Here is a 27,774-nt window from a genome sequence, read left to right as displayed (position 1 = left end):
GACCCACGCGGACGCGTGACCCACGCGGACGCGTGACAGAGGCCACGCACCAGAAATTGCAGAAAATGCTCATAGCGAATTCTGAAGCTCTTTTTGGCCCAAATCCAAGTCCAGAAGGCATAGACCAGAGGTTATGAAGTGGGGGAATGCATCCATCCAGGGAGAGCTCGCCAATTTTTACTTTCCATGATTTAGATTTAGTTTTGAGAGAGGTTCTCTCCTCTCTCTCTCGTAGGATTTAGGACTTCTCTTAGTTTTAGGAGTAACTCTCAATCCTAGGTTCTTTATTTTTATTTATTCTTCCAATTTAGTTTATGAACTCTTCATGTTAGATTATAATTTCCCTTATTAATGTTATTTGAGGTATTTCAATTCATGATTGCTTTCTTTAATTTATGTTATTGTTGCTTTACATCTGAAGGCATTTTTATTCCAGTAGATTTACTTTTCCCTTTTGGTTTTGGTTAAGAAATCAGTAACTCAGGAGTTATCCAATTCAACAGCATAATTGATAATTGTTATCTTGCCAATTGAGTTGAACTTCAATAATCCCAATCTTTTCTTAGGAAATAAATAGGATTCGAAGATCAACCCAATTGGTCCCTTGACTTTCCTTTGCTTTAGTAAAGGTCAACTAAGTGGAATTAAGATTCAACTTTCATTGTTATTGATAAGAATAACTAAGCCTGGACTTCCAATTTCTCATACCTTGCCAAAAGTTTGCTTTACAGTATTTATTTATTTATTTTAATTGCTATTTAAATCAATTGTCATATTTGTTCCTCATTCTTAAAACCCCGAATTTACAATCTCCATAACCAATAATAAGAACATATTTCCCTGCAGTTCCTTGAGAAGACGACCCGAGGTTTAAATACTCGGTTATCAATTTTAAGGGGTTTGTTACTTGTGACAACCAAAACGTTTGCACGAATGGATTTCTGTTGGTTTAGAATCTATATCTACAACGCGACTATTTTTATAAAATTCTTTACTAGCAAAAATCCCAACGTCAGTAAGCAAGCATCCGATTATGGATATAGGGTGTTCACAAGAAACAACCATGGAAAATTATGGAGATCATGCGGCTAAAGTTGTGGTGGGGGTGCCAAGGAAGGAAGAAAAAGAGAAGGGTAAAATGTTGATTCAAGAAATAATTTTGAATGAGTGGATTAATGACCATTCAAAATGGAATCACAAAAAAAACGTAACATATCAATCACAAAAAATGATAATATGATTAATAAAGCTGATTCTGAAAATACAGTGACATGGATTTATAGTGGCAAGACTAGTGGACTTGAAAGAGTGGCCGTAAGAAAAAAAAAATAAAAACTGTTGTGTGACTGGTGCAAGGCCCAATAACAGAAGAATGTCCAAAAGAGTGCAAGAGAACTCCTTGGGCTCGAGATCTTGAAGTACTTTGGTTGGAGATACTGGAGTGGGTTTAGAAGCCGAGTCAAGTATATTAAACATGGAGCGGGTAATTAAGACTAGAATGGGAAACTGGGTAAGCCTGGAAGAAATTGTAACAACGATGCCTAGTAGGGGTCGATATGATTTGAATTTTTAAAAATCCAAACTGCATCCACTTCAGAACCAGTTTTATAGTTCATGAACCCAAATTAAAACTGGAATGACAAGGAAAACTGATTCTAAACCAGTTTGGAAAAATAAAAACTGATTTTAAATCATTTTTAAAATTGAAATCCTGTTTTACTTCCAAATTGGTTTCAAATCCGATTTTTCCAAAAATCCGGTTTTAAATATTTTTTTCTGAAAATCCAATTTCAAAACCAGTTTTTTAATTAAAAATCCAGTTTTAAAACCAGCTTTTAGAAATTCAATTTCCAAAACATACTTTTCCTACCAAAAATCTAGTTTTTAAATTATTTTTTGTTACAAATTTTGAAATTTAATATTTTAAAAGGTAAAATTAATAATAAAGTCTTTTTAAATTATATAGGTTCATTACACCTAAGATTTTGTTCTTTATAAATCTAATGACAATAATTAATGCATATAACATTTAATCATCATAAAAATATCAAAAGATGCCACCGAAAAATTTCTCTAAAACAACCACCACAAAATATCAAGATGCTCAGATAAAAAATAATACCATTGACTCATCATACTCTCAGTCTAAATCAGAAGTTACATCTCTCCTTTTTCCTCCACTCATCTCTCATGTATACATGTTGTCTTTCAATGCAAGCAACTCAAATGCTTTACAATGTTTCAAAGCAACCTCTAACATTTGAAAGGTAGAGTTCTACCTAGTCTCAATATCCATATAAGGCAAGCCTTTATACTAAATTTTTTTTATTTCAACACACTTTTAAAACCTAGTGGCTTTAGATGAAAAGATCTGACATATTTTACTGTACTATAAATCCTCAAGACTGATTCATCAATCTCTTTTAACCCTTCTTTTATAATAAGTTTAGAATATGTGCACAACACCTCATGTGAATAAATTTACCATTCAAAAGAATGCTATTCCAAGAACTTAATTGATGTTTCAGATATTTAATTACAATATTATTCGACGATGCATTATCAACTGTCACACTAAATACCTTATTCAAATTCAAATTACTTAAATAAGATTCAAATGTCGCTCTTATGGCCTCTCCTAAATGACTTGTCACTTGGCAAAAATTAAATATTTTTTTATGTAATTTCTATTCCAAATTTACAAAGTGTGCTGTCAAACTCATATAAGTAAAATTTTGAATTGAAGTCCAAGTGTTAGTTGTTAGACATACTCTACCGTAATTTGTCGAGAGAAAATCCTGCAACTTCATCTGTTGTTTAGCATAAAAAGCTCCAATGTCACGTGCTAATGTAGTCCATGAAAGAACTTTGAATCTTGCTTGCAGGGCATGCACAAATTTTTAGAATTTCGGGCTCTCAACAAAGTGAAATAATAGCTCTTCCCCAATAAGCATTTTCACAAGTTCCCTTCAAGCCTCCTTTTGGTCAAATTTGAGAGCAGTAGGTGAATTTAAAATACCATGCTCATCTATAGTCGGTGTAGTTGTTTTTCTTTTTTGTTCGAATCATTGTTAGGATTTTATTTGCATATTCTCAAATGACTACCTATTGAGCTAGTTTTATTCCCATATTGTATTAAACTACCACAACATTTTCATTTAGTCTTTTTCTCGGTAGCTTTCTTTACTTTAAAATGATCCCAAATAACTGACCAATTTTTACAAATATTTGACGGTGAAAAAGATGATTGAGTACTAGTGGATCAGATATTCTTGCTGCCTCAATATTATTATTATTAGTCATCATCCTCTACATATAATATAGAGGCAATATTAATATTAGAATACTAATCACTCACTAGTATAAATTTTCTTTTACAACTGTTATTCAAGTGAAAAACAATAAAATGTTTTTCCCTTAGGGGTTAAATTTAATTTTCTTGTCCATTAGTTTAACTCTGATGAAAAGATAAACCATGTGAATTTATTTTGTAAATGTCATTTATCATTTGTCATTTATCATTCCTCTAAGATTAAGCAATATTACATAAGAGATTTTAAGCAATATTACTAGAAATGCTTTCCTAGAATTTAAACTTGTACTTCTATTCATGTTCAAGATTATTGTTTACTATCTCAACCAACCAGTACTTTAGAGAACAGAACAAAAGCTATATTCAAAAAATGGAGACTCAAATTAAATTAAACTCAATAATGTTTAGGTGCGTACAATATTCATATCTCAAATTCTCAATTCAAATTCCGTCCCTAATAGTGATAAGAAAACTCACCCAAAAAAATAATACAATATTCCAATATAAAGACATAACAAATCAATGAAATTGATTAAGAACAAATGCAAATTTCACTAAAATAATCCAGTAAAGAACAAAAGAAATTGCAAACTCACATTTAAAACTAGAACTAAAACAAAAAAAACAAAAAAAAATGCAAATAAAGAAACACCCAGCAATATACCTAAACTTCGGAAGGGATGGAGCTGGAGGCAGAAGACGATGACAAAGTGACAATAGAAATCACAGAATGGCGGACAGTAGAACTCATAGCTTCAACCTCTGGGAGAGGAAGGGGACGCACCGTCGAAGATGAGGAAGGGGACGCACCATTGCAGGTTCAAGCTCTAGGAGAGGAAAGGGACACACCGTTGGAGATGAAGAAGGGGATGCACCATCGCAGCTTCAAGCTCTAGGAGAGAAAGGGGATGCACCTTTAGATATGACGAAGGGGATGCACCGTCACAGCTTCAATCTTCCTGCTTCTGGGCCGGCTGTGGCGGTGACAACAAACACCGGCGGCAGAGATAACACGTTGAAGAAGGAAGAGGACGAGACCAAGAAGGAAGAGGGAAAGACCAAGTGTTCAGCTTCCTATGTATATGAACCAGACTCTCAAATTAGCTATGATACACGGACACAGGATACGACACGACACAAGGCACGTTGACACACGAATTTTAAAATCTGAAAAGACACGAGGACACTCATATATATAAAATATAAAGTATCTTTTAGATAATGATATTTTGATATTTTATTGATATTAAAACATAAATTAATTTTTAAATTATTTGTAGTGTCTTATTTTAATTATATAAAGTATTTAAAATATTTTTTGTTTTAATAAATAATAAGATATACTATTTCTAAATTTATTTTAAGAATACATGTTAATAATAAGGCTGGATACACTGACACGTGATGGTATTTAGGTGTTTCCAAGCATGTCCAGAGAAGAATTATTATTTTTTTATTAAGACACGATTGGACACAGCAGACACACGTGTCAGACGAGTGTCAAAGAGTGTCGTATCCAAAATGTGTCTGACACGCGGACACAGTAACTCAACAAAGTATCCATGCTTCATAGGAAATTTGGATTTTTTTTAAAATTTGGATCTTAATTTGGATTTGGATCTGGATCTGAGATTGTTTAAATGGTTTGGAATAAAAAAAACCCAAACTATAAAATAGATACAATTTGGTTTAGATTTTTTATTTAAAACTGATTTTTTCAAATGGTTTCGTTTGGATTAGGTTTAAATCCAAAATTAAATTTTTTTTTTTGCACAGCCCTAATGCCTGGAGGAGGTGACGGTGCTTTATTGGTCCATGGAGAAGGAAGTCGTCTTGACGAAGGGGGGCAATGGGTTAGCCATGGCAACGGGAGTTTAGTGTGGCCGAGAAAGAGATGTGCACTGACGTCACCTGCGATAGAATGTGATAATGAAGCGGTTATGGAGACATAGAACCAAGCTGGAATACACTCAGTGGTGATAGTGAAAGCAACGAAGGGTGGACTTGATGGAACTAGTGCTGATGATGATGCAGACAACATTGGTGATAATACGGATGATGGGGCTGAGGTTGCGGATGGTTATAGCATGGAACCCATTACAAGGGTTTGTGTTGATGAAGAAGAAACGAATCAAGGTGGAAGAACATTAACGAAGGAAAATGGGGTGGTCTCTACACGTGATTAAGATGACAATGAGAATTAGAGGAGCAGATGGTACCAAAGAAGGGAGCGAGGGTACCAAAGATAGTTAGGTTTTTAAATTATAGGAGCTGATGCTTAAAAATAGAAAAACATGAGATTTAGCAGTGGCATCAAGTGCAATGTTGTACAATGAAGAAGATGACATCATGGCAATTTTTTAACCGCAGAATAAAAAAAATTTCTCAAAAAAAGAGATTGGCAAAACAAAAAGAGAAAGCAAGACATTGCAAACCCAAAAATCACAAAAAAAAAGTGTGTGATATTTGCTAAGTACCTACCAGAGTCGGTCTATGGAAGGATATTTGCCAGCTATAGATTAACGAATAACATGTGAGGGACAAGATGATTACTAGTCAGTCTATGGAGATAGGTGATAGAAGAAGAACTCAATTTTGGGAAGATGTCTGGCTACAATGTGGGTCTTTAAAAGCTTGATTCTCGATACTCTTCTCAGTTTCAAAACAAAGAGGACCTGCCATAGGGAATTGTGAATTTTTGGATGGGTTAGAGTGGATTTGAAACTTCCAATGGAGGCAAGAGTTATACCAATGAAAGTTGGACCTAGTGAATCAGTTACATGATACTTTAAGGCCGGTTAAACTAACATATGGCAGAGAATATAGAGTTGTGTGAAAGTTTGACATAGAATATATTTTTTTCTACTAACTCTTTTATGCAGGTGTTGTAGACAGAAACACTTCCGGAGAATGTAACAAGTTATAGTTTTACTAGAACTGTTTGAAAAAGCTTAGTTCCACCAAAGGTAGAGTTGTTTATTTGGTTTGTTTTGATAGACAGAGTAAAAACCAAGAAAAGATTGAGTAAACTAGGTGTTGATAATCAGGATGATAATATCTGTGTATTATGTGAAAAAGATGTTGAATATATTCACCACTTATTCTTTGGCTGTAAATTTATTTGACAGGTATAGTCCGCATGGTTATCTGATTTTGGCAGGTTATGGTCCATTCTAGCCACGTTAAAGAAACATTTTGACAGTTGGATAGGAGTTCACAATAAGAAGAAAAAACATAATAAATGGTTGATGTGTTTTTTTACGATTATTTAAAATGTCTCAATAGAAAGGAATAGAAGGATTTTCCATAACAAAAAAATAGGTGTGGAGGAAATAATCATGAAATCATTTCAAATCTATAAAGAGTGAAGTGGTGTGGATAGCTCTTATTGTTGATGATAATATTAGTGATGACAATAAAATAATTTTTTTCTTTGTTGTTGTTTTTATCTTGTTATTTTATTAATCTTTTTTCTATTTTTATTGTGTTGAGCTTTCTTATTTTTTATTTTTTTTTTTTAAAACTTACGCATAAGTTTTACGAAACTTACTCTAAAACTTGTTAATACCATATAAGAACAAGGGACCAAACACAAATCTTTTTGTTTATAAAACTTAAAATCAAGATATAACACGTTGATAATATAAAGACAAAAATCATATATTAAGGAAAAAGAAACAAGTTTAAAAGAATAAAAGTAGCAATAATTGTCGAACTTTGGTGTTTTTGGGGGGTCAACAATAATTGTTGAACTTAAGTATCGTGCTTACGCATAATGAAATGGACGTGGACCTAACTGTGCGGGGTTTGCGTCTGATGCCTCTCATGAAATAGTCGTACCAAAACGATGATTACTTGTTAAATAAAGGATTTGCTTTTTCATTTATGTCCCTCGTTCCTTTCTTCATTCAACTCGTTCATATTATGAACAGAACCTTCTTTGAAGGTGCATGGCGACTCAGACGCCACACTTCATGTTCTTTTCCTCGAAATGTTACCAACCGCGTAATAGGCATTTAGAGCAGGTTCCCTCTTGGTTCCATTGTTCCCAATACTTCCTTTCTTCTTTGCTAAGAAAGCCCAAATGACCATAATTGCAAAATGAACCATTTCGAAATTATTGAATGCATTCCATTAAGCTTAACTCAGTACAATAAAATGATACAATATAGAGACTTATTTACACACAAAAAAAAGGAGTTGGGATTTTATTGCCTATAGAGTGTTGAGTAGGGAGTTCAAAATTGCTACAACCCGAAAGAAAATCTCTATAAATGAGTGAAAGAATAGAGTTTAAACAAAAAAAAATCGGACAAAGAAAAATTGATTAATTTGTAAAATTTTGGACATTAATTTAATTAAATAAAAATTTAAAGAACTAATTTGACTTGAACATTTACTCAATTTTAAATATAAATTGATTTGTATTTTTAGGACATTACGAGAACTACTAAATATACGAATTGGCTATCAATAGGTTTTGTGGTATATATTAATGTGGTATCACTTATAAAACACGCTTAGTTGTTGAAAACTTGAAATATGAGTCACACTAAAGGATAAAGCATTGGTGTGATCTGTACTAACATGGAACACAAGAATTTAAAAGTAGATTTGATTTGAAAAATGTTTTGTTTTTATTTTTAATATTTTAGTTTTAAATTTTGTGAAGATAAAAATGAAAAATAATAAAATTTCGTTTTCTCTTTGATTTTTGTTTCTAAATTTTTTTCCGAAAAATTCTAAAGTTTAAAATTACAACTATATATGGGTGCACAAAAAATTAACCACCAAATTAGTAATTTATATAAAATATATATTAAAATTAAAATATACATAAAAAATAAATAATACATATATATAAATATATGATAACTAATTAGTGACTAATTTTTTATATATACGTAGTATTTTTATTAAACATATTTAAAATGAAACATGAAAAACTAAACAACACATTTAAAAAATGAAAAATGTACATTTAAAAAATAAAAAATTTTATATATATTTTATATTTTAACATCTACTTTACATATACGGTAAATTGCCTGATTTTTTCCATGTATATAACATGATAGTTCAATTTTTCAATTTTACAAAACCCAAAACTCATTAATCCGGTAATTGGCCTTACCAATGAGAAATAAGTATATTGTGTGTACTTCTCATAATCAAATTACAAATAAAAAATATCAAAAGATTATGATAATTTATTATTTTTTATTATTATTTTTAATTATTAATTTAATTTTATTATTTTAATAATTTAATAATATATTTTTAATTCACACTTTTAAATATTAATGATTAATTATTAATCAAAATTAATAAATTCTACCATTTTTGTAGTATTTTTCATATAAATAATATCTAAAACACAGAAAATAGGTAATAATAAGTCAATTTTATGGTTTCTATAAGTTGGTGCTTAAATTTTATTTAATTTATCTTTTGTAATAAATAAATATTAATTTTTAAATTTTTTTAGGAGGTCTGCTACACATACAAGTCTTTTTGGCTTAGAAGTCTTACAAGTTGGCACAAACCCAACAAAAAACACGCATTACACTCTCACATTCAAGAGTAAATAAACGCACGTTATTCAACCACTTCCTGTTTCCAAAGCGCGCTACTCACCATGCATTATAAACGACTCTTCTTCTTCTTTCTCTCTGAAAACAAGTTTCTTACCAAATTTGAAGATAATGGAACTTCAGAAATACACCCAAATGATTACAGAAATACACTCAAATGATTACAGAAATATACCTAAAGGATTACAGAAATACACCCAAACGATTACAGGAATTCACCCAAACGATTATAGAAATATACTCAAAGGATTACAGAAATACACCCAAAGGATTACAAAAACTACACCCAAAGGATTTAAGAAATACACCCAAAATTCGTTGAAGTACATCTTATGCATAATTCAGAACTCTTTCTCTTTCTCCTCCTCATCTTCTGTTACTTCTTCTTCTTCAAAAACGATTTCAGAGCTTGATGTCAAAAAATAATGAAAATCGAAAATAACGAAGAAAGAAAACAGAAAGAAAAACACGTAAATGAAGAAGGAGAAAGAGAAGGCAAGAAACGAAAGAAAAGAACGTGCAGCAAGAAGAAGAAGAATGTCAGTGAAAACGTGCAGTAACAGTTGAAGAAGGAGAAACAGAAGGCAAGAAATGAAAGAAAAGAAGAAGAGGAAGAGGAAGAAGAAAGTGCAGCAAGAAAAAGAAGGTGCAGTGAAAACATGCAGTAATGGTTAAAGAAAAAGAAAGAGAAGGCAAAAAACGAAAGAAAAGAAAAAAAAAAAGAAAAAAAGGAAGAAGAAGATGTATTTATAAAGACTTGTATAAAAAAACACTTGTACATGGAGAATTTCTCATTAAGAATATGATGAAAGCATTTAAGGTTTTACGGTTTTACCTCATCTCTAAAAAATAAATATAAATAAATAAATAATTGAATGACGAATTAGTTACTTGCCGACTGGTCCTCTGGTTCATTCTTAAACTAGCGTTTAAAAGATCCATTCTCTATAACTGGCATGAACGTCCTCAAGTTTGCGTGTTTCCAGAGGTTGGTGCCTGCCATAGTTGAAATTATTTACTCCGCTCCTCCTCTACTGTAAGATGGGTAAGAAGCTCGATGCTCTGCTTGGAAGAACTTTCAAGGCTGCAAAGTTCAGGCCTATCATAACGTTAGCCATTTCACGCATTGCTGTGCTCAAGAACCAGCGCCAGGTTCGCCTTAAGCAAGCCCGTTGCGATGTCCTTCAACTCCTCCAACTCGACCACCATGAACGAGCTTTACTTCGAGTAAGTTTACATGTATAATATTATTAATTGTTTTATAAAAGTCATACTTTGATCATTTTTCTTCTCATAGGTTGAGCATGTTATCAAGGAGCAAAATATGTTGGATATGTACGACAAGATTGAAGGATATTGCAACCTTGTGATCGAAAGGATCCATCTCATTGAACAAGAGAGGTTAAATTTATTGCTCTACACTTCATAATTTGCAATTTTACTTGATGAATTTTTTTTTTTTTTACTTATTAAATTCACGAGCTGTGTTTTGTTCTTTTCATAGGGAATGCCCTGAGGAACTGAAGGAGGCAGCATCCGGGTTACTCTATGCGGCTTCAAGGTGTGGAGATTTTCCAGAGATACAAGAGATTCGTGCAGTTTTGACATCTCGGTTTGGCAAAGAGTTTGCTTCACGTGCTATTGAGTTAAGGAACAATTGTGGAGTCCATCCTCAGGTACGTATCTTATATGATAATCAGTTATTTTATCAAGTCTCAGATTGTCATCTTCCCATTATTTTGTTATGGCTGCTTTAGACACTAGCTTGATTTATAACTGCATACCAAATGCTAATAAATCACATTAGTTTTCTGAGTAATTTTTCTTTTCTGTATTCATCATTTTTTTATGTGGCTACTTATAGATGGTACAAAAGCTGTCAACAAGGATGCCAAGCTTGGAAAGCAGAATGAAGCAACTCAAAGAAATTGCTTCTGAGAACAATATTATTCTGCAACTTGAAGAATTTTCCTCTGTTTCGGTTGAGGTAAATATAAAACCAAAGGAAGCAATATAGTTTTTTCTAGACAACAAATAATGGTATCTGATGGGATATATGCAGGAGCAATTCAATGCGGAAAATCAAAACCAGAACAAGCACGGGATAGGGGAAGAGATTTTTCATAATTTCCCTAACAGAGGAAAAGATGAGGAGTTATCCAATTCATTTAAGGCAAGGAAAAAGTACAAGGATGTAGCTGATGCAGCACAAGCAGCTTTTGAGTCAGCAGCATTTGCAGCAGCTGCCGCAAGGGCAGCTGTGGAACTCTCCCGATCTGAACCCCATGATCCTGATGATCATAACACTTCAAGCCCCAAACCGAGAAAATTTTCTCATGGCCATAAACCTCAACTGGAAGAGACAGAAATCTTTAATGAAACTCTAGGAGATAACAAGAATATAAACAGGTTAGAGAAACCAAAAGACAGTTTAGGTTCCAATTCAATTGATGAGATTTTGAAGGTGTCAGTTGATACAGAAATTGAGGCTGATACTTTAAATAAGGAAGTAGTTTTTGATGAAAGTGATGACGACACCAATAATAAAATGAACATAAATCAATATTCTATGCCGATATCTCCAAAATATACTAAGGGTAAGGCAGTTGGATCAGGCTCTCAGAAAGATGAATCTAATAAAAAAGTGACAAGAACCAAGATGCAGAGTGGACCTCAGTTGGATTTGGAGAAGAGGCCAATTTCTGTGAGGACTAGATGAGTAGACAAGTACAGGTTGCTATTGAAAATGAATGTATGTTGCTTTCCATACTGCATTTTGGATGTGAGTTTTGCTAGTAGCTTATCTAAGCGTGTAATTATGGATTCAATATTTTTTATTTTTTTATTATCAAGATATTGTTTTGGATTTGCAGTGTTGTAACTTGTAAAATTAGTTTATTTAGGTGGAATAAAAATGAATGAAATCATCTGCAGTTGTTGCAACAGTGTCATAGAAATAGGCACCCCGTGGACATTTGCATAAGAAACAGAATGATATTTGACAATACATATGATGGAAGAAAAAAAAAACAGATGATCTTAAGAGACTTCTAACTGAGGTTGCCATTCATAATTAATATTGTATGGGCTATGTCAAGTTAATATAGATTAAACTCATTGTTAACCATTATGGTATTTTCTAGCTTAGAATTGTTCAATTTAAACAGAATCTGTCATACATGGCAAAGCAATTGTAAGAATCTTAACATCGTGCTTAAGAGTTATTCTTGGAATCTATTAGATGTCAATAGTGATTCATCAGCAGAAATGATGCTGAAATCAAGTAGGAAAATGCTTCATATTGATAATTTTATATGACCTTGAAACATGTACATTAGTGAAGTATGCTATATTTCTGTCAAATGCAACTGATGTTAATGCCTAAAAAGATATAAACAATAACATTGCAGTGAGTCATGCTTGTAAATTCACTAGGGAACAAAGGCAACAACTAGGTCTGAATTGTAAACAATTACATAGGGAACATAATTTTCAAACATGTTCAGGGAGGTCAGAACCCCAAGGAATATTCACACCTAATTGTTTATTAGGAAGAGCAGACATCTGAGACTCCGTCCTTATAAATATATCAGTAACCCCTTGGCCTTTTCTTTCCTTGTTGGATAAGGTCATTGTATGATTGCAAACTCACTCCAACATCTTCATCATATTCTATTCCAAGCTCCTCCTGCCAAGTACAAACATGTATCAGTATTAGAACAGATACATAAAATAAAACAAAATCCGTGATCATGATGACCCAAAACAATACCCTTAATTCCTTGGGATCCTTAGGTGAATTCTCAGTAAGAGTGTCCCATATATCCTTGAACATTCTTTTACGCTTTCTCCACTGACTTATTTTCTCTGATAACATGGTCTCCACAGCCATGCGTTCTTCAGGACTCACCAGGGTAACACCTCCGCGTAGCTTGGTCAACTTGTTCTCCATTTCTTGAACCTGAAGCAGAAGCCAGAGATGGAAACAATCTTAGTCAAAATCTGCACAATTGCAAATTCTTTTATCAACAATGAAATTCAGCACTAAACATGCACACTAGCTACCTCCATCCTCAGATCTGCTTCTCTACCACAGATCTGTTCCAGTGTTAAATTTGACTGCAATGATTTAATCTCTGCAGTTACAAGTTACATTCATAAATTTCAGGATTCAAAAGGAGCTTTTTTAAAATCTCAAATTGATGAAAACTATCAACAAGAAGGTTTTTGATAACATTAATCAATGCGATGGTTTGATGATCACATAATTCAGTGTACCTGCTTCAACCTCATTAATAGTCTTTTTCTGTTCTTCAAGCTGCTTTTGCAGTTTGGCATTCTGTTCTTTCATCTGATTAAGCTCTTCACTGTTCAGGATGTTGAACTGATCCTGCCGGGCAAGGTATATCTTCTGCTTGCCATACTCCTTGAAAGAAATACGGCCACCATCAGCAAGATTGTCCAGTGCTTTCTGTATGGCTGCCTTCTTGAGGTTGAACTTTTGCAGAGCATCCGCCACATTTTGAGCATTCAAAGGCCTATTTTGCTGAGAAAACAAAGTGAAAAAAAAAAAACCAGAAAATAAACGAATTTTCCAAAGACCCAAATCAACATAAGTTAAATTATTCAGCTCAGAAAAGTGTGCTGTTTTCAATTACTTTGGTGGCAAAGAAACTGAAAAGACCATAAGCAAAATATGGAAACCTCAATGAATTTCACCAAAGACACTTATCAATATAAGCTAAAGTATATAGTTCATAACCGTATGCTAATTTTTTTAACGCATAGAAACTAAACTGGCAAAAGAATAATAATAGAAATTGATTAAAAAGAACGTGAGGCGATTCATGAACGCTACTGTTCGAAGAAGACATTACTTGTGAAGAACAAGCGCAAACAACCATTTAGCATCAAAAGTATATGACTACAACATAGGTTACCTCATTCACGAAGTTCAACACGATCGCTGCGAATTAAACGAAAGCACAAATAAATAAATAAAATAGATGAAATGTTCAGTTCAGAAAAGGAAATCGCTAAAGCAAAAGCTGATAACAGAAAGGGGAAAACAGAGAATAGAGAGCTTCAATCTGAATCTAACAATCAAAGAGAGCAAGGGTGGAGGAAGTGGCGGCGCCGGTGATGGATTTACCTTCCGCGCTATCCGATTTTGGAGCCATTGTTTGGAGTATGAAAAAATGGGCGGGAAAATTTACGGAACTCCCTTTTCTCCTGTTTCAGTGTCAAGTGAGGATTGCCTGGCAAGTATACTGGAGACTTGCGAAGATGGTAGTTTACGTCTTTACGACATCGTTTTACTTTTCTAGCTACAATTCACAATTATTTTTAGCTTAGATAAAATTTTCAGTCGTCTATTTCTTTTTATTGTTTAAAACTTTAAATTTCTTAATCTGGGAATCTTAGAAGTTACACTCTTCCTTGTTTCCATTCTAATATGAAATTCCAAACCGAGTAACTATTTTGCATCTTAAAAGATTTAATTTTTTATGAAATAATTATTTAAAAAAAAATAAAATCTTGATCCTCTAAAGATAATATCATTTTAATAAAATGCTCTGTTTTTATAAGGGTGAAATATTTCATACCTTTGATTCATTTTTTTATAAAATTACTTGAAAAATTATTTACGAGATAAATACTTGAAAAAAATTATTTTTTTTTTAATTTTTTTCATTCACAATAAAAATTACTAAAAAAAATTCTCTAGGCAATAAATTTGGAAGATGAAAAAAAATCAAATTTTTCCAAGTAAATTTTAAAAAATTGCATCAAAATATGTAGCTATATTTGGTGCATTTTTTCAAATTGAAATTATATTCAGATAAACAAAATGCCAATTTTTTTTAAAAGTTATTTTATCCAAAATTAAAATTTTTAAAGGTCAAAATGGAAGTTTATTCTTCCAACTCACAGACACACTTTACAACTTTTACGGTTAAAATATACGAATAGATTTGGAAGTTCATTATACAACATTGTGATGCATCACAATAAAATATACGAAAAAATTCTACATCCATATAAAAATTACATGAATGTTATTCAAGTACCTTCCACTATATGCATTTTATACTCGTTTGTTTTACACGCGTCTCATATAACGTATATAACGTAATTCTTCTTTTGCGTGATCAACCTTTCTCAAAGTAAAAACCTTGTTCTCTTCTCGCGTTTTCTTTCTTCTTGTTCTTCTTCTCTGTTCGCGTTCTTCATCTTGTTCCTGTTCTTGTTCTTCTTCCTCTTCTCCTTTTTCTTCTTCAACCTAATTAAATTCGTTGTTCTCCTTTGTTCGCATTTTTCTTCTCTGCATTATGGATCTGGATTGACTTCAACATAATTAGCTTCGTCGTTCTTCTTCTTCTACTTCGTTTTCTTCTTCGATCTGCACTTCTAAATTGAAACAATGAATGAATCAATTTTAAATCAGTTGAATGCGTGCAATTTGGATAATTTTTTCGAAACGCATCAATTCGATGAGATTTGGATTATTGAATTTTGAATCAAATTCAATGGAATGCAATTGCTAATTTTATTTGAATTGAATTGAATGGACTGAAGTGATCTGTATCTAAATTGAATTGAATTGATAATATGTAAATTGTAGACAGAGTTGTTTCGAATTTGGTTTTGTATAATGGTTTCGTTCACTATGAGTAACTGTTCGGTTCGATAAGTACTATAGAGTTGTTTCACCATGTTCATGTGTTCGGTTCGGTATGCAGAAAGAAGTCTAAAAAAAATTAGACGAATATATTCTGTTTTGTTCCCTAAGCACTATATAATTGTTTTACCGTAATTAAGATTTCGGTTCACCGTATTTAAGATTTTGGTTCACCGTGTAGACCAGCTGTTTTGTGGATGAAAAATTTGTCTCAAAGGTGGGAATGATTTTCAAAACACTAGAAGAAGCTAGAAAGTTCTACAAACATTATTCCAAACTTGCTAGTTTTTCTACGAAAATAAGGAACACGACTCGAGACGGAGACAAGATTAAGAATCAATTAATTGTATGCACCAGAGAGGGGAGGTGAAAATCTAAGATATCTCCAACTTTGAAGACAAACCATTCAGCTGGGTTAAATTGCCCGGCTAGAATTTACGTACATATAATGAAGGATGTTGGTCTTTGGACAATTTCCAAAATTATTTTGAATCACTCATATCCTTGTTGTCCAGATCAGGTTGAGATACTCAAACAACACAGGGAGTTTAGGGTGGTTTAGGGTTTAGGGTTTAAGGTTTAGGGTTAGGGTTTAGGGTTTAGGATTTAGGGCTTAGGGTTTAGGGGTTCATGGTTCAAGGTTTAGAGTTTAGGGTTTAGGGTTCAGGGTTTAGGGGTTCAGTGTGTTTGCAACTTTCGGTTCGCCCAATGTATTAATTTCGGTTCACTGTGTTCTTTTGGTGTTCGTAATGTATTAGTAAATACAGTCATTGCAATCACTGAGAATCTGGAACAAAACAGCAGGCAGACAGTTCCAACAGATATATAAATTAACATCTCAGATGAGTAATCCATCTTGAATCAAATATAAATATTAACATTAACATTTACATTAATATTAACATATATACATTTGAAGTAAGCATTTTTTGCTTTTTAAACAAGTTAAACAAAATATTGTTAATTACAACCGGTCAATCATAGTATATGCCATTTACTATCTAAATCTCCATATGTGAATTTACTATCATAGTATATGCTATTGATTTCTTTCACTGTATCTTTCTTTTCTTGACTCATATCCCTGTAACTGTTGCTATTGCTTTTGTTTGGCATCTGCAATAATAAGTTTTCTGCAAGTTTTGAAACAAAATGTGAGAATATATTTATAATACAGAATAGATATTATTCGAATGAAAACGGATAAATATATTTAATCTACTTACGTTATAGTGCGGCTTCTCCTTCATTGTTGCTATTGTCTTGTTCTGTTTTGTTGTAATAAAAAATTTTGGTTAATACTTCTATCAATACATCAACAAGCACAAGCATGTATATCTTAATCAAGTCAATTAAAATGCCACAGGCCACCGAACAGAAAAACATTCATTTGGTGAACCAAAATCACAAAGGCCACCGAATCAAACAACGTTCATGTGGTTAATAAATGGTGATCAACTTTCAATCAAGAAGAATAGTATTCCTCCATGCAAAAGAAGTACTAAAGATAGTAACAACCAATTTCAAAACTCTACTTAAACTATCCACACTGATAAGAACAAGCACGTATATCTTAATCAAATCAACATCTTCCAAAAGAAAAGTTTTTCAAATTTCATGAATTAGGTGTTCTTTCAAAATGACATTTGCAAATTGGCTTCTTTAAAAACTCTTACTGAAACTTGATATCTTTCTTTTAAGTATCAAGGTTAACTACCATTCATGATAAAATCTATCCAATATAATGAGACAATTTTACAGTAGTAGTATGACTTATCAAAGTGAAAGAGTTGTCTCTAATGTCAATTGTCCTAAACAAAACTCATTTACATCAAATCTCGAGATATTGTCAATTTTTCTGCTAAAATTGCTGACAAGTGTAACTCATGCTTAAAAAAATTGTAGAATGGAAGAAAGACAAAGTTATTCAAGAGCGATACATTTGGACAATATATTATTTGCTTCTCAAAGGGATCCAAACTGAAGATTCTTACAAGCATTATATAGGACAACCTTAACGAAACTCATTCATGCACAGAATTAAACATTATAAATAATAAAACAGTTAGGAAATGATTTGTTGCATGCTATCACAAAAGGAACCCACCGAACCGAAATACATTCACTTGGTGAATCAAAATTACAAAAGCCACCGAACCGAACAAATCTCAAAGCCCTAGTTACACTATCCACTGAATTGAATGAAAATAACAACAAATTTCATTCCAAGACCTATTTATACTGTAAAAATGCTTTCACAGTAGTTCGATCTACTAAACGAAGCAAATCAATCCAGTAAACCTAAAATGCAACTAGGAGAAATACGACATTGCAAGATTTCAAATGAACAGTAGCTTTCTCATACCTTTGGTAGTCTCTGTTGCAATTTTTCTTCATTTCTGGTTGTTGCTTGCAAAATCTTCTCCCGATTCCTTTCCAGTAGTGGTTTTCGCAAAGAACTTGATTGAAGTTTGAGTGATGTTGAGAGAGATTCGAAGAGAATGAGTTGTTTCGTGTATTGGTTTTGTGTTGAAAAAGATGTAGCGTTTTTTTCATAATGAAGCGCGAATGAAAAATGAGGGGTTTCGTTCGTCTCTAGCGTGTGTTTTCACTCGCCATTTAATGCGCTTGATTCTATTTGGACTTGGGTCAACTTGGTTACATGATTATATGGATGTGTAGCAACCAAGGTTCAAAAAACCGAACCGATCATTAAACCGCTCTAGTTACTGGTTTACTGGTCTAACCGGTCTAACTAGTGGTTCAACCGGAAAAACCGTTTTAGAATAGAATAATAAAAAAATTATAAATACACATCCTAAAATATAGTTATAGTCTAATATAAATCTTAAAATATCTTCGAAATTTAAAACACTACATAAAATATCATCAACCAAATACATATGATCTTATCAAAATCAAAACTCAAAAGTTAAATAGTAATAAAAGGATATCTAAATATTAAATCCAACATCATGGTTTATCAATTATCAAAACCTTAAAAATCAGCTAGTGTTGACCGTGAAGTACGCAGACACCAGAAACAGCCATCATTCAGGTTCAACAAGTCACAAACTTGTAGACGGTCAAAGATTGCATGACCTCCAGCTCCAACAATTTATAAACTCAAAATTTGATGGTAAAGGAGTCAAGACAGGCTGCTGCCCACATCTTTCTAAAACCACCAGTGCCCATAGCCCCATACCCTAGTTCTAGTTGTGGCTCATTTTAGCAACTTATTTGTCAGTTAATTTACAAAATGGAAATTAAATTACAGAATGGAATCATTGAAATTTGAGTGAAGAGCTCGTCTCAAGTTGATGGACACTTAAAAAACTATAGCAAGAGACATTTCAGTAAGCAAAATGCCACAACACAATCTGCCACTTGACACTATCTTAAGCTCAAGGGCGATCCTTAGGTTCCAGAGCGGCAATTTCCTTCATAACTTCTGCTTTGTCAGCTTCAAACTATTCGTCCTCTGCACAAAATTCCAATAAATGTGATCATGGGAACATGATTCAGTAAAAACAAGTGCTGTAAATTCCCTACTATACCTTTTAAGTCACCCAATAACCTCAGAAGCTTGCTTCTGTTTGTAACAAGTATGCCCACGATGTCAGCTGGTTTCTTTTGATTTGCAACAAATAGCTGTTACAACAATGGCACATCAATACAAAGAAGAAAAACTTGGCAAGAATATGGTTACAAATAAACATTTAAAAACGTGTGCCTTTGTATATAATTATATGACCGATCATAGAATTAAATTTGCTTTTCTTTATCCCCTCACTGCAACAACCATGTCAGCATGGAACAATCAATCATTTACTAGTTCATTGTACTTTCAAATGCAAACTCACATGGTTATCTCAACTACTGGAAGCTCCGATATCGATTCCGCTGAGTCAAGCGAATTCTCCACGAGCTCTCTAACAGTAGTATAAAGAGATTTTCCTGGCTGATATGAAATCCACATAATATAAATACAAACAAATCACAAAGTCAATAGAAACATAAAAATCAGACACGCCACTCCTACATTATCAAATCCTGCAATGTTCTTGTTCTCAGCAAAGAATTCCGGGGACATTATGCAAATTTGAACAAAGACACAAAACCCCATAATCAATATAATCATTCAATGATTTGTTGATTTCAGAACAAAGAGTCAGAGAATAAAACGAAAAACGAAGAACAAGTGCACACCAAAGTCACTAACCATCAAGAGGGCGACGAGCAGGACGAATCCAATGGAGGATGGGGAGAACTTACTTTCCCATCAGGCAGTGAAACAGCAGACTCAGTTCCAGAACAAATAATCACCCTAACCTTCAAATCAATAACTATTTCAACAAAAATTCAGAAACATCATACTCAAAAATTAAAAAATGGCAGCAGCAGGCCAGCAACATAACAAATCCATTTCAACAACATAATTTCAACAACACAAAACCAATGATTTACGTCATTTCAGATTCAGAAATCACTAATTATCAGACATTCAAGTTTCAACACAGACTCAACAGAGCATAGGGAATCATTAAACAGTGCCACTAACCTTCAACTGAGAGCAAGACGACGACGGCGACACCACGGCAAGCATCTCGAACTCGAAGCCTTGAACAGCGAAGCTAGAAGACGACGCGACGACGACGTGCCGAGCTAGGGATTTGGTTTGGAACAGGGGGGAGGAGGAGGCCGCGGAGGCGCCTACAACGACGAGCGGCGGCGTCGAATCCGTTGAAGAGGCTAGGTTTTTGGTTTGGGTTCTGAATTCTTGAAGAAGCTAGGGTTGGTGAGTGGTGAGGGACTGAGGGCATTTGATTCGCGAAGGCGTTTGGGGGAGGGGGGTAAGTGACACGGCGTGGGTTTGTTTTTTTAAGAACCGGCCGGTTTCCGGTCCGGCCCAACCGACCGGTTTTCTGCCGGTTTCCGGTTTTCCAACAGTTTTGAAATTGGCAGTTTTAGGAGGAGGACCGGACCGTTTCTCTCACCGGTTCCCGGTTTAACCGGTTCAACCAGCCGGTCCGGTCCGATTTTCAGAACATTGGTAGCAACCCGTAAAATATAATGAGATGCGTGGAAGCAAGGTTGCGAGAACCGGACCGGTCATCAAACCGGTCAAGTAACTGGTTCAATGGTTCAATGGTTCAACCGTGGTTGAACCGTGGTTGAACCGGTTTAATATATAGAGTGAAATTATAAAAAATTGAATACATAATTTTAAAAAGTTAAATTCAATAATTTTGAAATTAATAAAATTCAAAATTTAACAATTTCACAAAATCTACAATACATAATTTATCATTAAAAGGTCATAAACAACTTCAAATGACAATATTCAAAACGCACATAAATGACAAGGTATGACAAGGTAATTGCAGTAAGGTAACCATTGCTACTTAAATCTCTCCTTTAATAAACAAAAACTTCCATAGAAAGTTATATCACTTACGACTTTTCATCCCCAAATTTCCACCATTCAGGCTCATACCATGCCTTGCCCCTGAAAAGCAACCAAAATGATGCTTATAAGCTTAATCCAAAACTGGCAAGATTCAACTTGTATTTGGTTACATATTTAACATTTGGTGAAGGAGAACCAACAACAAACAGAAGCATAACCATAGGCAGGCAAGGGGCACGGATAACTTATCATGAAATAAAATATATGAAATCATAATTCACAAAGTACTCTTCTGATATCACTTCTCCAGATTTCATGCATCCAATATATGCCCCATCCTGACCGCGGCGGCGGTTAAGAAGGTCAATTAATCCCTCTGTTAGGCCAGTCAACATATAAAAAAATGTGTCAATAATTTCATATTGGAAAAAAAACAGTTAACTGCTTATCAAAAAAAAAAAACACACACACACACACACTATATAAGGAGATCAAAATATAAACACTCTTTACCCAGATCAATGTCAATACTGTCATCAACTTTCACATAAAAGTCAGCATCCCAGTTCTGAACTGCAGTACTAAAGAAGATTTTTGCTTTCTTAGGCAACTCTTCTTGAGCTTCCTCATGACCTTCCTGATATAATGAAAACAAATTATCAATCTCTACATTTAGCTTGTTTAACAATATCCAAAGGCAAGTAAGCATGTCAAGATAAATCAATATCAACAATATCTTTCACATAAAATTGTGTCTATAAATAAATGTCCCTCAAGGGATTACCCATTGTGCATCTATACTAAGTCAAGTGCATATTATATAATTCATTTCTTCCTGTTTGATAAAACCACCCACCACAGTAAAAAATATCAAACTAATTTGAATTTTAGCAAATTGTAACCAGTTTTTGGTGCCTATTTGAAAAAATTTTCACTTACAAGAATCAAGAAATCCTTTGTATGCAGGCATGCAGCAGCTCCAGGGGAAGAGGAAGACGACGGACGCTCGAGGAAGAAACAGCGTGCCTGCGACTGGTGAGTCTGAGAGCGAACAGGGGTCGGTGCGACGAATGGCGCAGCGGCAATAGAGGCACAAGGCGGTGGTGGAGGCTAGGCTTGGGGGCAGGCTTCCCGGATTAGTAGATTAGGAGGAGGCGAGTAACGGCGAGGACGCGGTGTCGGCGACGACCAACGAGTAGGCGAGCTCGGCGACGACCAAGGAGGAGGCGAGCTCGGCAACGACGGTGGTGGTTGCGGTGGTCAACATCGTCGCTGCTGTGGCTGCTCGTTTGGTGGTGGTGGGCTGGTGGGTATGCGACTGCGAAGAGGCTGATGGCTGTGTGTGACTGGGTGGTGAACTGTGCTTGGTTGGTTTCTGCCTTCTGGAGCTTGGGGCCGTGGGTGATCTCTGGAAGGTGGAAACTGATTAGGGGATTTAGGGCTTCCTTTCGTTTAGGCGTTTTCTTTTTTTTTTTTTTTTTTTTTTTTTTTTTTTTTTTTTTTTTTTTTTTTTTAAAAAAAGAGCCAAAACGATGCCGTTTAATCTTTTAACTTCCCTTCCAAAAACCGCAAAAAAACCGGACGGTTCTCCCGGTTCACCGGTTAACCGCCGGTTCGACCGGTTTTTCCCCCGGTTTTTTGCCAGACGGTTTCTGGCCTTACTCGGACCGGCTAGGTGACCGGTTCCCGGTTTTTCCGGTTGAACCGGCCGGTCCGGTTCGGTTTTCAGAACCATGCGTGGAAGGAAGCCAAGTGAGCTGTTGAAATTGGTTTTATTGTTTGTTATTATTGTATATAAGTAGGAAAGGGCGCTGCACTTGAGCTTTAACCTTTAACACACCCAAAATGAAAGCAAGCCATAAATTTTTGGGTCTTATAGCAAAATGGGGGAGAGCTCCTTGCTCTGAGAAAATGGGGGTTCAAATAACTTTATTGGAAGATGCTAGTCATTCTTATACAATTCACCTGGGTTCTAACCTCTACGAAACGTTTCAAGTTTTGAAGAAATTTTATCGACGAAAGGGATCAAAAAAGAGGTAGCAAAAGTTGTGTTTGCTCAGGTGAGCCAGCAAGTGAAGGCTTAGGACCATAAAGCTACATCTTATTGCTCCAATAAAGTTGCCTAAAATTTCAAGAGATTACAAATATCCACAAGAAGGAACTGACAAAAGTGCACTTGATTTGCATATTTTGTAATCAGTAACACTTAAAAAAATGTTCAAGACTCCTTCGGCTGAGAAGCTCTCCATGCAAGATAAACTGATTAAACACTTAAACTTTTTTGGGCTCCAAGCAAAGGAGATAAGCAATTATCCCAACCACGGGTATATACCTAAGATAATTTACCAAGACAACCTTGTCTTCCTGAACATTCTGGAGGTTGTCTCCAAGTAACCATGGCTGGAAAATCATGTAAAGACATATGTCCCATATGAAGGCATAAGCCAACCTTTCTGATCCGAAGAAACCGACCAGGAATTCCCATCTATCTGCTATGCCACCAAAATTTGCATCTGTTCTGCCATATAGAGCCCACAATATAGACACAATACATGTAATCCCACCAATGAGTCCAACATATGAGGCACCATTGGTCATCAAGGAACCCAGTTCCGACCTTTTGCTTGGACCACTGACATTGTCAGCATTGTTCAATCGGATTGCCATATATGGGATCAAGAATGCTGCCATCATGAATATGTAAAGAAACTCAATTAATTGAACAAAAAGGAAAAATAACTTGGGAATAAAACATAGTTTAAAGTTTAAACAGAAACTTGCACATAGAGAAAAATTTTACATATACATCCAATTCTCCAATCACGAATTGACAACAGAAAAACGTGTTTAACTAAACCACTCACTATCTCAAAGTTCATATAAATGCAAGTATCTAATTGGTCAACAGCATAAATCATTCTTTTAACACTGTCGGTACATTGTAATTAAATTCTTCAAACATATAGGGACCTCAATTGGCGGACAGCCACCCTTTTGTCTAGTCAAACCCCAAAACATTACCAGCGCTGAGTTTTCCTAATCACTATGAACCAGAAAATTCTTAAACCGCTTATGAATAGTGATGGCAAGAGTTGTAACTTTGGTAACCATGTTAAACATTAGTGGAGAAGTGGTGGAAATAATACAGAAGTAATTAAAGACTCTGTTGGTTGGTGAACTGTCTTACCCAAAGAAATTGCGGATCAAATGCCACAGCTGGCATTTGACCGCTGACCAGTTGAGTAGGATTGCAGTTACACCTTTTAATAAGGTAAAAGAAAATTGAATTGAATTCTTGCATTTAATCCTGTCAGCCAATTATATGAAGAGCATTACTTTCTTAAGTATATGAAACAGGGACAACTGTGAAGCAATTTAACTATATTTCACTAGTTTGCTTCTACTGAGAGAATATACTTGTGGTGAGTATATGATCATAGAGAATATTGACACTGAGCGTGACCAGACTATTCATCACTCCTTTCTGTTCTGAATTTAGCAAATAATCAGAACAAGATAACAAAAATGCATGTCACGCAAAGAGAGTCGAATGAAACTTACTGTTTGTGAGGAACATTTGAAGGCCCCAGAGTACATCTAAAGAACCCTTGTATCTATCTCTCCTACAATCTGTGTACAGCACTGGGGCAAACATAAATGTCCAGGCAATCACAAAGTTGAACAGGCCTTCAGCCATCTGAAGCAAGAAAATTCTGAACATCATGGAGACTTTCAAATCAAATAATGTAAAATTTGGATCCAATAATATGTATGTTGTTCAATAATACTTACGGGATGAAGAACTGGGGCCTCAATCAGATGAATGCCAACTACTCTGCCAGAATGTCGTGTGAACGAATCATTAAAGAGAAAGGATAAAAAAAAATGCATACAGTATATGTTCCCAAACTTATTTTTAAATGTCAGGCTGCAAGTTCCACATGTTGCCTTTGCCTTTGTATTAAATAACCTTACATATCAAGGAAATATGACTAGACTAATTAATATTATTGATCAAGTTGAACACAGAGACTGCAATTAGGGGAAAGATACCAGTATGATTTTATTTGGTTTAGTAAACTTACCAGAACACAAACCTCAACGAAGTATAAGGTCACTCATGCATGGACCTATAAACAGAATAATATAGTATACAATATTTTCTCGTAGAAAATTTTACAGGAGCATATATATTAATAAGCCTGTTGTGTAGTGGCATGGCAACAGGAATGACCATATAAAGGAACGGAGAAAAGGATTCAGAGAATAAATCTTATCAAAACCAACTGAGGCTACATTGTAGCACAAAGCTGCTGTAATCCAAATATCCACAATATAAACAAAGTAAAAAAGGATCCATTTCAATAATCAGCAATGGTAGTATAAAAATTGTGAAAGTATTTCTGGTGATTATGTCAAAGTTCCAAAGTTAGATTTTGTGTTTTGTTGGGGAACCCCATATCTATGACCGCTATTGGCCTTGGTGGCTACCTCTGTTTTTTATCATTACAACTGTCATTGATACAACAGTGCTTTTGATCATTATAACTATCAATGCTACAACCTAACTGTGAAATAAAAAATAAAATAAAAAAAAACCCGGAATATTAGTTATTATCATCTGACAATGCAATTCTTGAGTCTAGAAGCTGCAAGAAGATTCATCAAGAAAGAACAAGCTACAACTCATTCATCATTTATGAGTGTAATCAACAGCAGGTATTAAGTCAACATACCAAAGTTCATGAAAGGCAGGATGAAAAAGAAATTGAGCGAAAGACCCACAAGATTGTTAACTGTTTCAGAACTGATTGCCCATACAGGATCTCCCTGTTGCAATACATGTCAAATTTTAGATTCGCAAGTCAAATCAATCTCACCAATATAAAATTTTCAGGAACAATAATCACGCATAATGCAACAGGTTAAATCGTTTACTTTCCCACCAGAGCAGAGTAAGCATCCTGGGATGATATAAGCAACTTTTTGATACAATCATACCGATAGACATGGAAAGCCATCAAACAAAGAAATCCAACTGGATTTCAGCTCCAAAATTATACATCAAAAGTTTCAGATGGAAATCCCATAATAGAGAAATCCAAAGCTTTCTTTCCTTTCCACTTCTTTTCGCTAATTCCATAATATTTTTAACCTGTTGCTTAAAAATATTTTAATTAATATATGCAACCCCATCTAGTGACAAGATATTTTTGTAGTTATTATTATGATTAAGTATTAATCATCAGAGATCTTTGCCCAAAAGGTCAGCATTCTTTCCCTCTATATTGAACCAAACATATATACCATATAACATCATTGAACATCCAGCAGAGCCTACAATGTTACAATTGTGACTAGAATGTGCAAAACACATTTGATGTAATAAGCTTTAAATTGTTCACTCAACAACTAACAGAACATTCATGCCAAGCATCATAATTTCGTAAAGTCTGAAAATGAATTTCAAAAATTATATTTTCAAAAGTTGACTCTTCCACAATAACATTAATTGTCTCTCCATTGATTAGACACTTATTCCATACAAGTCATTTACTCTATATTTATCAAATGCTCTTCTAATACTACTATCATTAATATAAAGATACAATTTTGTAAATTAGCTTTTGTTTTACTTTTCCTATTCCATGGTTCCCTACTAATCCTAAAGGAGAATGCATCCAAGTTAGCAGTGAACCAAAAATTCCAAAAAAAATGTCACCATGTCAAAACGGAAATATAGTGATAAATAATTTAAAAGTAGTGACAATTTAAAACAGGTAATAAGTTCAAGGAAACATGGCAAAGAGCGATTTTAGTCTCTAATTTTTTTCACTTAATTGATACCGGAAGATAAATGCGGAAAAAATCAAAAGGTGTACACACAGGGGCATAAGGAAGCAAGAAGAGCCACAAAATGTAGACGGCCTCTGCAACCCACAATGCTATTTGAAATATTCTCCTGAAATTACCATCGCTACCTGCCTCCGGCGAGGCTTCGGCTAACTCAACCGGTTTTCGGCGACTCGCGAAGCACAAAACGGTCCTCGAATTGGTGCTTCTCGCTTTGGAGACAGGTGGTTTTGCGGAGAAAGAGTTGAGGAGCGGTTTTGATTTGGGAGATTGGGGAAGAGAGAGTGAAGGTTTTAGGAGCAATTGTTTCGGTGCGAGGAAGGAGCACAGAAGTGGTGGAGACGACGTCGTTGTGGTCATCGTTGTCATAGTTTGAGAGTAAGTAAGGTTGGGCATCGAGTGGCTTAACTGAGTAAATTCACGCTTCAGACTTCAACTACTTCACCAACGAACGAACCACCCACCGGTCGTTGGTGAGTTATGCTCCACGTTAATTCCTTAAAGGGATTCCCGAGTTACACTTTTTTTTTTTTTTTTTTTTTACCAAAGATAGAAGACTCGAACCTGCAACCTCTTAATTTTTTTTTGGTGACTAAATAGAAAAGAAAGAAAAAAAAAGATACAAAACCAAATTAATTGGCTAGGGTCATATCTAAATCTATTAGATGTTGAAGCTCACTCCATGGTTGGCTCCAATTCGAGTGAATGTCCGCGACAGAAGCAGCTGCTTTAGCCATACAATCTGCAACACTATTTGCAGTCCTCTGAATTAAAAGAATAGAGACTCTCCAATTCCAATTCATAACCTCCTGTATATGCTTTGCCAAATCCCATTCCGGAATATCCTTACCAAGCATTCTTTGGTTTACCAAGAAAAGAGCTTCTAAACAGTCTGTTTCACAAATAACCTCACGAAATCCAC

General features: G+C 34.5%; 3 protein-coding genes and 1 long non-coding RNA gene across 5 annotated transcripts; 1 reads left to right on the top strand and 3 right to left on the bottom strand.

The window, feature by feature from the left end:
- The first annotated feature begins 9,762 nt into the window (after nt 1-9,762).
- On the top strand, nt 9,763-11,840 carry LOC107643829 (Regulator of Vps4 activity in the MVB pathway protein). Its single transcript, XM_016347584.3, has 5 exons — nt 9,763-10,134; nt 10,205-10,308; nt 10,412-10,583; nt 10,772-10,894; nt 10,970-11,840. Exons 1-5 carry the CDS (start codon nt 9,949-9,951, stop codon nt 11,624-11,626), a joined length of 1,242 nt encoding a protein of 413 aa, XP_016203070.1. The 5' UTR covers nt 9,763-9,948; the 3' UTR covers nt 11,627-11,840.
- A 391-nt stretch (nt 11,841-12,231) lies between these two features.
- AHP2 (Tat-binding protein 1(Tbp-1)-interacting protein (TBPIP)) lies at nt 12,232-14,181 on the bottom strand. Of its 2 annotated transcripts, none has more exons than XM_016347585.3 (6): nt 14,060-14,181; nt 13,848-13,873; nt 13,186-13,453; nt 12,973-13,043; nt 12,680-12,868; nt 12,232-12,595 (listed from the first exon to the last, which is right to left on the bottom strand). In XM_016347585.3, exons 1-6 carry the CDS (start codon nt 14,085-14,087, stop codon nt 12,497-12,499), a joined length of 681 nt encoding a protein of 226 aa, XP_016203071.1. In that variant the 5' UTR covers nt 14,088-14,181; the 3' UTR covers nt 12,232-12,496. The 2 variants fall into 2 exon arrangements, with proteins under 2 accessions (XP_016203071.1, XP_088345098.1); XM_088488972.1 differs by having other exon boundaries at nt 13,785-13,873; nt 14,060-14,088.
- A 4,232-nt stretch (nt 14,182-18,413) lies between these two features.
- On the bottom strand, nt 18,414-20,429 carry LOC148565627 (uncharacterized). Its single transcript, XR_015883271.1, has 5 exons — nt 20,151-20,429; nt 19,812-19,935; nt 19,453-19,550; nt 19,147-19,240; nt 18,414-19,070 (listed from the first exon to the last, which is right to left on the bottom strand). It is a non-coding gene; the product is annotated as an uncharacterized LOC148565627 (long non-coding RNA).
- A 2,650-nt stretch (nt 20,430-23,079) lies between these two features.
- LOC107643828 (uncharacterized) lies at nt 23,080-27,334 on the bottom strand. The gene is made up of 5 exons (XM_016347582.3): nt 26,886-27,334; nt 25,736-25,829; nt 24,792-24,829; nt 24,561-24,696; nt 23,080-23,683 (listed from the first exon to the last, which is right to left on the bottom strand). Exons 1-5 carry the CDS (start codon nt 27,246-27,248, stop codon nt 23,271-23,273), a joined length of 1,044 nt encoding a protein of 347 aa, XP_016203068.1. The 5' UTR covers nt 27,249-27,334; the 3' UTR covers nt 23,080-23,270.
- Between the last annotated feature and the right edge of the window lie 440 nt (nt 27,335-27,774).

The sequence above is a fragment of the Arachis ipaensis genome, chromosome B5 (genome assembly GCF_059453495.1).
Source record: "Arachis ipaensis isolate K30076 ecotype BB chromosome B5, ASM5945349v1, whole genome shotgun sequence".
NCBI lineage: Eukaryota > Viridiplantae > Streptophyta > Magnoliopsida > Fabales > Fabaceae > Arachis > Arachis ipaensis.
The sequence above is the reverse complement of the archived record's forward strand: the minus strand, read 5'-3'. Positions and strand labels throughout refer to the sequence as shown.

Bases quoted from the DNA above. Each gene is read 5' to 3' on its own strand.
- LOC107643829 (XM_016347584.3), top strand. From the start codon at position 9,949: ATGGGTAAGAAGCTCGATGCTCTGCTTGGAAGAACTTTCAAGGCTGCA. The intron at 10,584-10,771 runs GTACGTATCTTA...GGCTACTTATAG, and splicing joins ATTGTGGAGTCCATCCTCAG to ATGGTACAAAAGCTGTCAAC. The intron at 10,895-10,969 runs GTAAATATAAAA...GGATATATGCAG, and splicing joins TTTCCTCTGTTTCGGTTGAG to GAGCAATTCAATGCGGAAAA.
- AHP2 (XM_016347585.3), bottom strand. From the start codon at position 14,087: ATGGCTCCAAAATCGGATAGCGCGGAAG. The intron at 13,044-13,185 runs GTACACTGAATT...TTGTAACTGCAG, and splicing joins TATTAATGAGGTTGAAGCAG to AGATTAAATCATTGCAGTCA. The intron at 12,869-12,972 runs GTAGCTAGTGTG...CTTCTGCTTCAG, and splicing joins AAGCAGATCTGAGGATGGAG to GTTCAAGAAATGGAGAACAA.
- LOC107643828 (XM_016347582.3), bottom strand. From the start codon at position 27,248: ATGCCCAACCTTACTTACTCTCAAACTATGACAACGATGACCACAACG. The intron at 24,830-25,735 runs GTATGTTGACTT...CTGGCAGAGTAG, and splicing joins CCTGCCTTTCATGAACTTTG to TTGGCATTCATCTGATTGAG. The intron at 23,684-24,560 runs GTAAGTTTCATT...TCATGATGGCAG, and splicing joins TCAAATGTTCCTCACAAACA to CATTCTTGATCCCATATATG.